Source organism: Diadema setosum, chromosome 19 (genome assembly GCF_964275005.1).
Source record: "Diadema setosum chromosome 19, eeDiaSeto1, whole genome shotgun sequence".
Lineage (NCBI taxonomy): Eukaryota > Metazoa > Echinodermata > Echinoidea > Diadematoida > Diadematidae > Diadema > Diadema setosum.
The window spans coordinates 35,686,534-35,703,006 of NC_092703.1; the positions used below are offsets into that span (position 1 = coordinate 35,686,534).

At 37.8% G+C, this 16,473-nt stretch overlaps 1 protein-coding gene across 1 annotated transcript; it reads right to left on the reverse strand.

Annotated features, from left to right (window-relative positions):
- Positions 1 to 8,915: 8,915 nt before the first annotated feature.
- LOC140242480 (protein CMSS1-like) lies at positions 8,916 to 14,605 on the reverse strand. Its single transcript, XM_072322213.1, has 5 exons — positions 14,527 to 14,605; positions 13,835 to 13,962; positions 12,672 to 12,801; positions 10,066 to 10,301; positions 8,916 to 9,331 (listed from the first exon to the last, which is right to left on the reverse strand). Exons 1-5 carry the CDS (start codon positions 14,603 to 14,605, stop codon positions 9,071 to 9,073), a joined length of 834 nt encoding a protein of 277 aa, XP_072178314.1. The 3' UTR covers positions 8,916 to 9,070.
- Between the last annotated feature and the right edge of the window lie 1,868 nt (positions 14,606 to 16,473).

The window sequence follows — 16,473 nt, forward strand, 5'->3', positions numbered from 1 at the left end:
CACTATACACAGATAGCGCGCTATTTTGACATCGGACTAGTTTGGTAACCACAAGATAGCGCGCTATTTTGAAACTACGGGCTGATGAAGACACACCTACTGTCTTGTGACACTACATTCTCATATATGCATCAATGTTTCTGTTACAGTTTGGGCATTCATACTTGGGGTATAGGGAATAATGGATACAACCAGCATATGTTTGTGTAGTTGTGTGTCCTTCTGTATGTGTATCTGTGTGTGCATGTGTGAGTGTGTCTCGGCATGCATGTGTGTGTGTGTATATGTGCTGTGTGTTCCAAAAGACATGCAATGCATCGATGATCAGCCCGGGGAAAGAAGTGAACACGTGAACAGGGCAGAGAGAAACTTTGAATAACCATGCAAACGGAGTTTCCACAGAAGGTAGCAGAAAAATATGATTGTACTGTATAAAAGCCACATCAATGGAACAGCTTGCAGTGTGCACAGAGTGGAGCTTAGCACCATCTATTGCTGTGAAGCACTGAGGTGTGCTATGGAATGCCAGATAATCAGCAGACATAATAACTTGTTTAGCCACTGTGAAAGACCCTGGGAAGGGCCAAAGAGATAATCCACCAGTCTGATTTATAACAGAAAACTTGTCTTTGTCTGAAATAACATCAAACAATCTGCATTGAAAAAAAAAAATCCACTATTACTTTAACTGCCAATTTTTATATCACATTATAAGATCATATGTGTAATTAGCTTAAGCTGAGCTTGAGTATAAGTTGACTGGAACTGTATTTTTTCAAATGAATTCCCCTGTACATTAATACATTTCATGTTCCACTTTTATCACCCCCTGCAAAACAACCCCCCAATAACTCCAAATATGGTATTAGTTTAAAAAAAAAGAATTCCAGTGATTGTAGCACAAATCTCCCCTTATTAATCACCTTTATAGTATGTACATGTATGTAAATTCTATTTGACCCTTCCATATTTTGTTTCCCACTATGTTTTATTTGACTGCCCATGAATAAATTATTCCAATCACCACAAGTGTAAAGGTCATATCAGTTCATCAGGTAAATTTACATTGTATCAATAATTTGTTACTTGTCTTTTTAACCCGTTCAGGAGGAATCCCGAGTATACTCAGGCAAGTGTCTATGGGAAATGCGTGTTGTATCAAAATCTGTCCGTCTTTAACAGGTTAAGGTAGCAGACTCCAAAATAAGAATGTTTGCTGTATACAATTACATTGTTTCTCATTGAAGCATGGCACTTTTAACATTTCATGGGGTATTACTCTTCCTCTTCCTCAAAGTATAAAACCTTTCTGCAAGTATCTACAAAAGAAAAAATTAATAAATTACAGTCAAATATTATTACCCAAGTCATACACCACTGCACAATTTCAGGATCATAACTGTTCAGACATTATCCCTACCATGTCAAAGCTTGGCCTCGAAATGATACACATTTGTTTACTAATACCTTCAGAAAAATCTACATTTACAGGAACACCCCCCCCCCCTTAAAAAAACAAAAAAACAAATGAAGAATGTTCACACATACAGTTCACATAACATCTTCCACAAACACAGATACCGCCCACATCTTGTGGTATGGGCATCAAACACAAATAAAAAAAACACACACTGCACTCACACACCTGCCAAGAATACTCACTAAATACCAATTTGCTTCACGTCAACATACTGTACAATGTTCAAGATCTTATGCTCATACAGTGTAAACGATTTCGGACACCATAAAAACACAAAAATAAACAAAAACAAAAGAATTATCACGTTGTTGTTCTACAATGTCTAGAAATCTACATGTACATGAGGGTTATCCTACTCCAATAACTGGGCATGAAGAATTTTTTTTTCCTCCAAGAAAGATTTATCAAAGCAACGCTGCATATTGGCACTAGTCCAAAGGCCCCTGACCAGAAAAAATAACTGTTGGACCAGTAACTTTTTCAGGAATGGACCATCCAGTGAAAAATAAAAAATGGGGTAGGGCACCTACATACAGTCCGACAGACAGGTTGGACCAGTAGAAAAATGGGCGAGTACAAGATTGATTACAAGAAGAAGACATTTAATGTGTGAATCTACCAGTGCCACACCGAGATGGCCAAATGAAATCTACATACATAGCTCCGGTACAGTATGACTAGGTGTAGATCTACATCAGAGACAAATGTGGACTTTGGCCACCTTTGCCTTCAAAGAGTAAATCATGTGGAACAAAACAATGTGGGCAGTACTAGTACTCAGTAGTAGAAGTAAATATTCATCGCCAGCACAAGGTTGTTTTGGCAGTTCACTGTATTGTGAGTATTCAAAGCAAGCATTAACTGCTCCTTGCCATGTGTTCAGCACCAAACCTTCTTTTAAATTTTACTGTTCAGTCTTGTTGACCAAACTAAGTTTTGTGTCAATGAACAGCATCCGTAGCATGGAAGTAAACGTTTACTTGGTATATTTGCATGCCAAACTAAACATTCTACGTGTTTTGAAGAAAACTGGGTACCCACGCTACGCTCTACTTTTGAAAAGGTGGGGCTAGGGAGAGGAGGGAGGAAGGACAATTTCATTAGCGGGTAATTTAGTTAGTTTGATCCAGCATGTAAAACGACGTTCGGGACTACGCACATCTGCTACACGAAAATATGACCAATTATTTTCTGCATATTAATTTCAGAGCCAAGTCTTACCGATATTTCCGCAAAAAGCTCGGGGCCAAACAGATTTTGCGATGTTAATTCTTAAATTCACAAATACGTGGACAGTAGCCTAAATCATTCAGTTCTGTTCCTGCAAACGGGTCGGCGACGAGCATCAAAAGATATGACATAATATGACGTGTAATCTTCAATGTCAGCTCGCTAAGCTACTACGTACGTAAAGTACCAGCATAAAAACAAATAATAGCCTTATGCAAGTCGCTAGCTACAAAAATTACTTGTATGTCCGCCCATGGTGTACGTGGTGGGGGTCGTGAGTCACTCCTGACTGTGTGAAATAATCTAAAGATGGCGCAATTCATTTCCCATCTAAGAGATTCTAAACCTAAATTCTGTTTCTCGCCTCCCTGAATATATCTATGGTTTACTCCGTTAGGATACTTCCTATAGGCCTACCTGTGTTGGCTGTCTGTGTACCGGTAATTGATTCATAATGGGAATTTAAATGCTGTACAACTTGACAGTAACATTTACACTATTAGTAGGCCTATTTTCAATTATACTAATGATTCATGAAATCATAAGTGTGCAGAACAGCACACTGACAATGAAAAACACAACAGCATATATGCAAAAAAAAAAATCAACAACTTCCACACTATGTAGTCAGGGATCTTTTCTTTATTTTTATTTTATTTTTTTTTTATTTTTTTTTTGTACAATGCTACAATCAGTGTACAATGTACATACCAAAACTATTACCATGGTACTTTGTCGGCTGAGGATGAGAAGGTCGTTAAAACAAGTTAAGCTGTCAATTTATGTACTACATTATTGAAGTTATGAAAATCGTCTGGAATGCCCCTTCAAATGTAACACACATTAGTGAAAGTTTGAGGAAATCCAAGAATTGATTCAGAAGTTATGAATTTTTACAGTTTCAATGCTCTTACCACTGGATAAGAACACTACTGCACTTCATGACATTAATGTGGACAACATACTAGTATTCCACAAAATTAATTTTTTTTTTAATGAAAAACACATATTTCAGGTGTGAGTTTCTTCAGTTTGTCTCCCTCTACAAATTAAATTTGTTAAGATCGCAACTGCTGATCTGTAAATTAACAAACATGTCAGAATCTCGGAGCTTGGGTATTTGTTCCATGTTCATCGTGTCACTGCCGGCAACCAGGGACAGCCTGGTGGTAGTGTCACTGCCCAGAAAGCAGTAGATGACAGGTTCGAGTCCAACTGCTTCCTTTTTTCTGACATGTTTGTTAATTTACAGATCAGCAGTTGTGATCTTAGCAAATTTAATTTGTAGAGGGAGACAAACTGAAGAAACTCACACCTAAATCTTCACTCCTCTGAATATATCCTTCTTTTATTTATTTAGCACATATTTCATCTGCATTTGTTACTGAAATATGTTGAGGGTAATATATCTCTCCCAATTTCTGAAAGAGACAAGTCAAGTACTCTTTTATTAAGCTAAAATGAAATATGTTGAATTTTCTTTATATTTTCTCTATATTATTGTCCATGATGGCATCATACATGTACAGTGAAGTAGTCTTCTTATCCAGCAATAATGATACTGGAATTTAATGATTATAACTTCTGAACAGATTGTCCAATTTTCCTCGAATTTTCACTGATGTGATCTACTGATATTGCTGCTTTTATCTAGTGGAAACTCAGTGTAATGAGATCCATGGGATCAAGACAATTTGTTCTTTATATCAGATATTTTACTATATTCAGTCAGGAGTCAATAAACAATACAAAACAATGGAATTAAATTCATTGGGACCAGAGAAATTAGTTTATCATATTAGGCATTTTGTTATATCAGATCTTTTTATATCTAGTTTCCACCGTACTTAATCCACATTGATACTTGGGCTTTGGTTTCCATTAAAGGTAGGGAATCCCATTTGCATGCCTTAAATGAAGAGTTGTATAAACAGGGCCGGCGCAGCCGTGGGGGCCGTGGGGGCTCGGGCTCCCACACTTTTTGTGCACCATACAAAGGAATACATAAGGTGTCATCACTTTGTTAGCTCATGAAACACGGAAGTGGGCCCCCACACTTTTGAAAACACTGCGCCGTTCCTGTAAATACAGTGGTATGTTGAAGAGAGTATCATTTTAGAAACTCCCATAAAGTATTGAAAGTGGAAGGTAACATTTAGTACATTTTTATTGACCGTTAGATTTTGAATTGAATTTTTTTGGGGGCTCACCGTAAATTCCAGTACATTACTAGGCTACCTTTGCAGACCCATGCACTGCATGTGTGTCCATCATGTATATTTTGTGGAGAAAGTTCATCAAAAATTACAAACATTTCTATATACATTCTTGCCACACACTCTATATGTTATTACATCAGCTCTTATACTTTTAGATTTGTGTTTATAGATGAAAAAATACAGAAAATTGCAACAAAAAGGCTTAAGTGTGGCTGACACACAGAACTACTGAGTAGCTGAGTTTTGTGCATCATTCAAATTGTAGATAACTGTTGACTTCCAAATTTCTCAGCAGTGGCCTAAACAAGTCCCCTGAGGTTCATATTTAATGTTTTGCTGCATTTTGGGAGGTCTGTAAAAGGTATCCCCTACCTTTAAGAACTGTTTAAGTATGTCATGTTTATACATGTATTTTGATGAAAATGCTGTTGATCTTCCATAAAAATAAACTGAAACATAATGATACTTGCCCATAAACAGAAAGTTTTAATTGCCTGAGACAAGTGTTATGAGTGCATGGTTTTATGGCCAGCCTCTCTCTCTCTCTCCCCCTCTCGCCTGTGCCATATCCAAAACATAAACTCTCACAGTACATATGCCACAAATCTATCTTTCAATAGCGTTCTCAAATAACTCGACATCTTGATGTGCTATACCCCTCTCTCTGTTATCCATGCATGTAATCTGGTCATTCAGACCACCCATGTCCTTACTCTTTCCCTCTTATCTTTTCTGTCAATGTGAGATATTCAGAAACCACTCTATGAAATGTTAAAGAGCATACAATTCTAAGGGGAATAAAAAGTTTATTTGATGAAAATCGGTTTTGAAATGACCAAGATATCAAAAAACAAGGTAAAACAAAGAGATCCTAATAAAAATTGTGGCCTGTCAATCTTATGAGGATCGCTTTTAAGGATATCTCGGGTGTCTATGGGAAATGTGTGTTGTAGAAAAATAAACCGTCCTCAATGTGTTAATGACTTCACTTAATAAACTTCGAAAATGGCGTTTATTGTTTTTTGCATTCAAACTCTTCAACTGTTTGGCATTTTGTGTCTGTTTTACGGTGTATAATTCACACAAAAACACAAACACACATGTCAATCTCTTCCTTTCTCTCAATTTTTCTCTTTCCCTCCTCCTCGTTCTCCTTCATTCCCCTCTCTCTCCCTCTCTGTCTCTCTTTCTTTCTGTGGTATTGTAGTTGAAAATGCATACCTCTTTTCTGTAGAGCAGAGTAAGAGAAGATGAGATCAGTTTATATTTCCAGGTTTATTTACACAAATAGCTCAACACAAAAGCATATGAAAGTGCAGTATGTACAAAGACAAGAATGTGGTCTTTCTGACCTTATAAACAAGCAATACATGACATTAATAGTTTACATTAACTTTGAGAACATACATTCAGAAACAGTGTCCATTTTCTGGTAATTGTACAAGAATCCTTTGTAAAGCTCTCTGTTCTTTCTTTTTATGGACAAGGAGGTTCTTATCATGCACTTTTTTCATGTTTGCAATGCAGTTGAGTCATACTGCAATGTCAAAGACACAAGAGCCGAAATGTATCACAGGAGTTTGCATCAATCTGCATACATTTCACACCTAGAACTTCACAAAAGATCATTAGTTTTCATATGTCTAAATTTATCAACATGATTCCTTCATAGTTCAGACAATTTATACCGTGTACTTTAGGTTATTCAATAAATTGTATCATGTTCTTAGGTTTAATACTTACTTTAATTATAGTTATGAAAGGCCGCACAGTGGACTCCTAATACAACAAAGTCCTCAGGACCAGCACTTTTCTTCTGTTATATCAAAATTTCATTATAACCAAACAAATAAACAATATACATTTGTAGATACATAAAGTGGATAACGTTGTGGCCTGAATTTTTACTTTGTTGTATCCAGAATTTCGTTATAACCATGTTCGCTATAACAGGAGTGCACTGCATTGCAAATTCTATCCTCTAAGAAGAATTGAGCATAGGATTGTTATCAGTTGCCTGGGTCATGTGGGCCTGATTACACAGTTTGCACACTGCTATGGGCTCTGTATTCCACATCATAACTAATCTGTGAGTAATGACTTCAAATCAATATCATAAATACAACATTATCATTATCAAGACATTAGAATAAACTACAGTATCTATCTTAAGGTTGGCAGATCAAAAAAAAAAAAAAATTACTATGCAAACTTCACTTGTAGCAAGTTCAGATGTGGTGAATTCAGAACAGGATGTGAGTTTGACTTCTTACTTCAGCACAAAGCGAGCATTCTCGCAACAACATTAGAATTTTATTCCCTTCTTTTGAGTCCAAATTCTATGAGGTATGAATGGAGGGAGACTTATAAATCAATTAAACATGAAACTCTAAACCATAAATTGACAAACAGCCATATATGTACCTAAAACTACAAAACCCCTGTCTCTGTGTCCTTAATGTAGACAGCCAACTGGAGGAGACAGTCAGAAGTTGTCCGCAGTGCCAGGCAAACCTCCAATCACCTCCTCCAGCACCAATGAATCCATTGCCATGGCCAGACAAACCATGGAGCAGAATCCATGCAGATTTTGCAGGTCCTGCTTTGGGAAAGATGCTGATAATTGTAGTTGACACACATTCAAATGGCTTGAAGCTGTGCCAATGGACACCTCAACTTCACAATCTACAATTGCAAAGTTTTGCACAATAATCGCAACACATGGACTACCCGAGATGGTAGTTACGAACAATGGTAGAAGCTTTACTTGTGCTGAATTTGCCAAGTTTATAACCAGGAATGGCATCAACAAACATGTCAAAACAGCACCGTATCACCCAGCATCCGACGGGTTGGTGGAAAGAGCGGTCCAGGCCATCAAAGAGGGACTGAGAAAGATGAAAACAGGAATAATCGAAACCAAGTTGGCACAGTTCCTTTTTTCATTACAGTAACATGCCCCACATGACTACTGGACATTGTCCTTCACAGCTGCTATTTGGAGACGACATCTTGATTTGCTTAGATCATCAGATGGAGCAACACTCTGTTTCAAGCAGGCAAGGCAGAAAAAGCAACATGATCTCCATGTGCATGATCATCATTTCAACATAGGAGATCCAGTACTTGTGCGTGAGCTAGGACATGGACCCAAAACAAGATGGCTATGCGGAACAATCATAAAGCGCAGTGGACCCGTGTCCTACAAAGTTCCCCTTGTACATGGTCATATTTTCAAGCGACATTAGAATCATCATTGCCAGCTTTGTGCATAGTCAGTGACGTACCTATGCATGACAAGGATACTGTTTTACCATCAGAAGTGGTACCCATGACAGCTACTCCAACACAGAATGACAGTGAGCACTCCAATGAGCAGTTGCAAACACAAACTGAGCAGAATTCTGGTGGCAGGGTGACATCATCTCCAATTTTGCAGAGTGAAGAAAGCTCCTGATAGGTTAAATCTTTGTAGGAGTTGTCATCAAGAAGGGCAGAATAATCCCTTGTGACTGATAACTTAGACCACAGTAGTCCATCCCTGTGTCTAATACGTAAGTACTGTTATAGACTACAGTTTGCTTTCACACATTAACATTTTTGACTGCTTTATGCTTTCAAGGAAGATACGATGTTGATATTATGTTGATATGAGGAAATGTAGGTACACATTGTTTTACAAAGCAGTCAGTATCTAGTGGTCACATCAATTCAAATTCTGTAAGGTTATTTATATGGTCATATACAGAATTATTGGTGTCCACCCTGTGTCTTAATTTAAGGGGGAAGAGTTGTGATAACTTTGCAAACATGTCCTGATAGATTGTCACGCACATGCTGTGGCAGAGCGCCACCTTGGTTGAAAGGCTCTCGGTAAACATGGCACCTCAGTCATAACATTGTTACCTGCATCTCAGAGTTTTAAATGATTTTGTGCAGTGAATGAAGACAGAACCACTCAGTAATTACAGACAATAAAATGCCTCCTCCACATGAATGCACTATGCCCAGTATTCTTTAAAAACCAAAACCAAAAACATGTTTCTTGGGATCCAGTATCTACATTTCATGAATAATTACTGAATAAAAGCAATGAATGATAAATCTCTGGACTTGGGGCAGAGATCAACCTGGAGAGTTGTCATAACAACCCAAACTTCACCTTGCCCCTGGAGGCTGCTGGTATCAAATGTTTCCTGAGTAATTCAAACAAATCTCTTTTGAGCTCAGGAATGTCAACAAATCTCCTCAGCTTGGCATCCCTCCAGTTCCAGTCTAGAATCACATACTTGGTGTCATCCAGGGTCACTGCTCCCGACTCCAGCAGGCAGGAAACCCTGTGTGGCGTCCCCACGGCAAACTGAACTCGGTGACTGGCCAGGAACTTCTCCTGCTCAGCAATCTATGTTTGGAAAAGTCAAATATCACAAATCTCGCCTCAAGAGAAGTAGTCTAAAGTGAGTATAGATCTCTCCACTTTCATCCAATTATAAACCCATATGAAGTACATACTGTGAACACATTCAGAAAATAGGGCTGGCTTGCCAAGGAGTTTGGATAATTCATGTGATTTACTATTCGAAAACATAAAGGAGTAGATCATCTCCCTCAGCCTATTCAAATCTTAGGGACTAAAAAAATACAGTTACTTTACATGGAACTTTAATAATCAACATTGTACAGCGCACTCCTGTTTTAACAAAGTCCTAGGATCAGCAATTTTCCTTTGCTATTATAAAAGTACAGTCAACCTTGCCTATGCCGAATCTATTTGGACTGACAAAAAAGCTTTGACTTACAGAATTTGAAAAGACCTTCGACTTTGGCGATTATTCAACTTATGCCAGGTCAACTGTATAAGGTTGACTGTATAAAGATATACATTGTATCTATAGATGGTAATTTTGGAACCTGAATTTTTACTTTTGCGCATTTTGTTATAACCATGCTCTTTATAAACAGGAGAGCACTATAATACATGACTCAAATCTGTCTATGTAAATCGTTTTCATTTTAGATACATCATTATTATGCTTCACATTATTATCAAAGAATTTTCCATATTATCTTATTCTCTAAAGTAAATTTGATCCTGCCATCTACAAATAATCAACAAACACAGAAAAGACTAGTCACCTTGATATGTTTGGCAAATAACTTTGCAGTGACACATTTTCCTCGAAAGCTGGCAGCATCTCGCATGAGATCTACCGCCCTCTTTCCACTGGACGTCAGAAGAAGCAGGACACAGGATTTGTTGGGCTTCTTGGACTCTTGCTCCTTCTTGACCACAGCTGACCAGTCTGGTAGAGTTCTGGTCAGATAGTCACTCACTGATTCATTACCCTTGTTTACATCCAGGAAACAGTGTTCTGCAGAAAGGACAAAGACTCAGTCTTATTTTTCTTGTGAGAAACAAGAGTATTGACAATAAAACAACAGTATCGGACAATTATACAAAGTACTAGACTAATGACAAAGTGCAGACAGCATTGTGATGTAACAAGGTAAAATTGTAATTTGTGATTTCTGTTTTTTCGTAAAAACATCTACACCACATAAGCACTGGGTTCCAAGTTAATTATTCAAATATACTTGTAAAGCTTAAATGTTGGTGCTTTCTGTGATTATGCATGCACTTTAACCATTTGATTATTGTTATCATCAATTTAGATAAATCAAACCCCTGGAAATGCCAAATCAACCTTCTTAATTGACAGACTTAAAGTTCATTGAATAGCACTTATGTACAGTTATTTTTTTAAGGCCAAGTAAAAAAAGAAACCAGTTTCTCGTCCTCGCGCGCATCGATTTTGGCCGCCGCATCGATTTTTTTACTATTTACTATTTTCAAAATGGCGCTGAAAATACCAAGAAATTCATAATTTTCGTCCCAGCCCGCTCCCCGCCCGCATCGATTTTCAGTTGCCGCATCGACTTTTTTGATATTTACTATTTTTCGGCCGCCGAAAAAAAGATCGACAGTTCACCTACCAGTACCAATCGTGATGTCTCATTTCTAATTACGCCTTGCGTCCTCTACTTAGCTGTGGTATAGCTGTAGCTTCCGTAGTGCGTATGTAATAACGCATGCATTTCATACTGCGAGCTCGGCAAGAAGAAGGAATGACCCACAAGGCAGTCGAACTGTAGTTGGAAGGGCGCGGGCGGCCGCGGGCGCGGGCCTGGGCTGTGATGGATACAGCGCACTCGGTACGTCGTGAACGCGATAGCGGCAACATTTCTTCGAACAATCGCTGATATTCCACGCATATTTCGCGCATTGTTCGTATTTTCCCCGTTTCTCATATTTTAAGCGGATGAATTGTACTGTACAAATGCTTGTGAGGATTGTATCGAGTTTGTATACATGTTCATGTCATTGTGACTATGTGCATGTGTGTGCAGTGTTGAGGTACGGTGCCGGTCGCGTATGGCATGCGTGTCTGCACTGCACTGTCTGTACCAGGCACCAGGTGTAAGCCCGTACACTCTGCTCTGTAACGTTGCATCTGACGGCGATGACGGATTTGTTCTATTTTGAAGAGAAAATGAATGCGCTTTTCCAGCAAATGTAGAATTATTAAATGGGTGTATCCACAAAATATATAACTTTTCCATGGATTCTGGTTTGTCTCGTATTTCTGCGGGATACATGTACTTTTCTTTACGATGTAAATTCAAGGACACGGCCGTGAGTCGTATCCCCTGTAGTGTAGTATACAATCATTCATCAAAATGTCGAACATGAAGAAACATCTTTAAAGGTTTAATGCTATAATGCCATATCAGCAAGTATCATTTTGACATCCATCTGCAATTGTACAAGCCAGTTTCCAGTTGAATGTTCTACAATATATTAGTTGTACTATGAAGATATGCAGATATATACATACCAGCTGTGTGGACACAAAAAGTCACACTACCAATGATAAATAAATCAGTGTTTTGAATATCATGGAAATTATTTCAGTCGTACATTGGTATTTTGCTGAAAGACATATTTTATACCTGTTTCAATTAATAGCACAATACATCAGAATTGCAAGCTTACACTGGTACCGGGTATCATATGCCATTACAACACTAGGCCTAGATACCAGTATTAAGATGGTCATTTTCCCTTGACATCTGTAGTGGAAAGAAAAAGCACATTCTGCATGTATGAAGTTTCATTTCAAGTTTGGTACATATATCTATTTGTTTGAAAAAGCACAGAGTGCAGGCAAGACATACACTTGGGACCTGGTCTCTCATAACACAGCTACCAGAGTGATAGTCATTTCATAAATTGGATATAGAAAATAGTAAAGCCCTCTCTCATTACCTTTCTCAAAATTACCGGACGAGAAACACATATTCCATTTTGACAATCCTCGAAAAAATAGTAAGATATCAAATAGTAAGGACCTCCCTCATCGCCTTGCTCAAAAAACCCGGACGAGAAACTGCTTTCTTTTTTTACTTGGCCTAATATATTGATTTAAAATAATTTCATACGAAGCAAAGCATTAGACATAACCAGCCTTGCATGCCAGATGGAACAGGTTATGACTGAACACTAGTAAAAAATCAAAACAAAACAAAACACAACAAAACAAAAAACCAAAACAAAACAAACAAAAGAAAATGAGAGGAAAAGCAACAGCAAAAAGACATGTTAGTCTAGAAGCAGAAAAGGCACTGACTCTGTAATATTGAAGTGAACCCTCTCTTCATCAAAATTAAAATAGTAAAAGTACCTTCTAGTATCAGTTCCTCCATTTCAATTGCTGAGAGTTTATTGTGGAAGTATGTTGCCATAGCAACACAAAGGTCATCACCAGTTCCTGATTTGTCATCAGTCGAGGCAAGATGTTCACTTAAAGTTTTCTAACACAATGAAAAAAAGGAGAAAAAGACAGCATTACTTATATGATTCAACACTAAGATACTAAAATGAATTTGTATCTACGTATTTAATAAGCCACACACATCATATGCAGTCCAAACATCAAGAACAATGAAAAAATGGGAGTTTGAAATGGTTCACACATGTACAAGACATCTCAAACACTGCATATGTGGTATATTTTGCATTGTTTTTATCCTCATGGATTTCGAGAGCTGACAATCATATGCAAAAACGTAAGAACTCCTGAAAATATTGATACAGTGCACTCTCGTTATGACAAATATAGTTTAAAACAAAATTTCAGATACAACAAAGTAAAGATTCAGGTCCCAAAATCATCACCTACATATTTGTATTTAAGTTGTTTGGCTATAAGAAAATTTTGGTATAATGAAGAAAACCTGTGGGTCTCAAGGACTTTGTTATAATGGGAGTTGCCTTCATTGTCTTCTGTTCAACAAATAAGCTGTAGGCCTACACAGTATTGTATATTATCTCCAAGATTTTAAATCAATAATTCTTCTTTTGAAATGGTTAATAATTATTTCTCATTCAGTTCAATGTGCTTCTCAATCATGAATCCAACCACTCACAAAATTGGCTCACAGGTCCAAATTTATGAAATATGATACAGTGGACTCCCGTTATAACAAATTAGTCCTCAGGACCGGCAATTTTCTTTCATTACAAATAAACAATAAAGAACAAAGAGCAGAAAATTTTGCAGCCTGAATTTTTACTTCATTGTAACTGAAATTTCATTATGACCGTGTTCGTTATAATGGGAGTGCACTGTACTCATGCAAATATGTCATCTTTGGTAGTGAGAAGTAATGTAACTGCTTTTGACTGTTGTCACTCTCTTTTATGAAGCAGACTCCCCAGGAGGTCTGATGTTCATGAGTACTTAGATCACTGATTTCCTTTGTGTGTTTGATTTTCTTTTTCAAACACTGTTGATAAAAAATATAAAAATTTATTATAGAAACAAATAAGCAATCTAAATCACACCTTCTTTTTCTTCTTCCGCTTCTTAGCTTTGCCCGCATCCTGCTCCCCTCCTTCTGACTTCCTCTTGTTGCTAGGCAATGCTTCTCCTTTGGTAGAATTTCTTGATTGCTGGTCTTTGGTTCTTGGCACTAATAATTGAGAGAGAGAGAGAGAAAAGAAAATGTAAGAAGTTAATCAAACTCAAAAACATTTCGAGGAATAAAATATCTGTTTCCTTCCATACATCTTTGATGGTTGTTTCTTAATAGGGGCCTTGCACTTAATAATAGCACTTATTGTCTAGTTTAATCCTCGATAAAGCGGAAACTATAATGCAAAAAAAAAAAAAAAAAAATGTGTACAACCAGTATGTGCATATAGACCATCGCATTCTATGTGTGTGCGTGTTTGCGACCATTGCGTGCTGGGTCAATTTCATTTTCAATTTCACTTTTTGTTTGTAGTTTCCATGATAAGAGTGAGCATGTGCACGTAGCATGTGCATGTAGACAGTGTATCCGTGTATAGTATCTTCAATTCAGGGGTAGCTACCCACAGTACAGATATAATTACAGAGCTTGATAGCGAGCGTGGACAACTCTCCAGCCCCAACACCAACAGCTAATGCAAGGTAAGGGACTACAATAGTTATTTGCGTCGTCGGGACGCCAAAATCAAAGCCTATAGCTATTCATCAAAAGTAGGAAACATACCTGCTGTATCTTCCTGGACTTCCTCTGGCTCCCTTTCATTTGGATCCAACCACCACTCATCGCCAAGGTCATCAGCCATGGTTTTCAGTGTTATTATGCCCGTAATAATGTGTGATGATACGGGATTACGAGCAAGAGCACATGTGTATGTCATGTGTATTGCGTAATATATTATGCTGCGTGGTGGTACGTGGCGGCGCGTGGCGAGCATGGAGGAAGCGTGTGCTGCGGAAGTACAGAGCACTGTCTTGGGGTGCTGGAGAGATCCCCCGGCCCCTGCGAGGGAAGGAGGTGCAGAGTGCGATCTTCCACCTCTCTCTGCAGGTGAAGCACTGAAGGGAAATTGAGAACCATGTTCGGGACTGTACAGTAGGGCTACTGGTTGAGGAGGGGATTCATGTTTTGAGAAACCCCTTATGAAATCTGAAAGAGCATGTAATTTTGAGAAGGATTCAACGTTTATTTGATGAAAATTTGGTCTGAGATATCCCCAAAAGTGATGATATACTGTAACAAAAGGCGACGGGCCACGTCTTTTGTCAGGATATTTCTTTGTTTCACCTTGTTTTTGGATATCTCAGCCATTTCAAAACCGATTTTCATCAAATAAACTTTTGATACCCTTTAGAATTGCATGCTCTTTGGCATCTCAAAGAGTATGGTTTCTGAATATCTCGCAAAACGTTAAAAAGCTAAATCCTCACCTCAACCAGATATGGACACACCCTAAAGCACACTCTTCTACATACTTCTGTCTTTCTGGTAATTCTTTCTTTCCTTTCCTTTTTTGTCATTTCTCTTTCTCTGCTTACCATTTTTATCACTTAATTTCCCTTTAATTTTTGGTCTCTTTCTATTCATCTACCTTTCATGATCACTCTACATCTTATTCAGGGATTCTTTCTTCATTTATTTCTATTACAGGGTATATTCAACTTTTGTTCCTTACCCTTCTTTTTGCTGCTGTTATGTTGTTGTGTGAAATTCTCTCTTTCCATTTTGTTTACAAATTGAAAAGGCTGATACGGCTGTGCATCATTTGGTAGATATTCATCACACTGCAGGGGCAGATCCAGGAAGTCCGTAAAGGGGGGGGGGGGGTAGCAAACAACATTTCTGGTGCTACTTCCGGGTTTTATTTCATTTTTTAAAATTTCTTTTGTTTAAACAACAAACAAAGTGGGGGCGCACGCCCAGTGCGCCCCCCTCTGGATCCGCCACTGCACCATGGATTGGTCATCAGTCAGATAACATTCACATTATATACACTATCTACACCCTCAAACTGAGACCAATAAAATGTTTTTGTTAACCCATTCACATCTGAAAAATAAGGATGTGAACATTTTATGTAGACTCAGCCAAATAATTCTCACGAGTTTTGATGCCCATGACAGGAGGCCTAAAATGAACAAAGAGTTTTGCCATTACTTGAGGAAAGTGATGTGAACCACAACACAGTAAAAAAAAAAAAATAATAATAATAAAATAAAAATTAGACTGGGTATTAAAAAGCATTCAAGCACAAGGATTGACTTCTCACAAACCCGAAAAATCTTCTTAATAGGTGGGTGCGACTTGCAAGTTTCCTTTTATAAGAACATCACTTTCCATGTAACATTTGAAAGAATTGAGTGAGCTAATCAAATATCTTGCACATTGCAGAACTGAATAAAAAAAAAAAACTCACCACACAATTCATGCTTCATTTGGACTTTATTTTTGTTTGTTACATCTTTGCATGTACATATGTATAATTCGTAAGATGAAAAATACAACATCCTCCTCCACTGGAAATGTATGACATACATGTACAACTTTGGACAATACAAACGACAACAGAGTGCAAACTCAAAATCGCAAAAAGCTTTACACTGACTTCTTGGTGAACTTTGTTGACCAGGGGTCCGTTTCATGAAGTCATCATATAAAAGTCTTTACATAAAT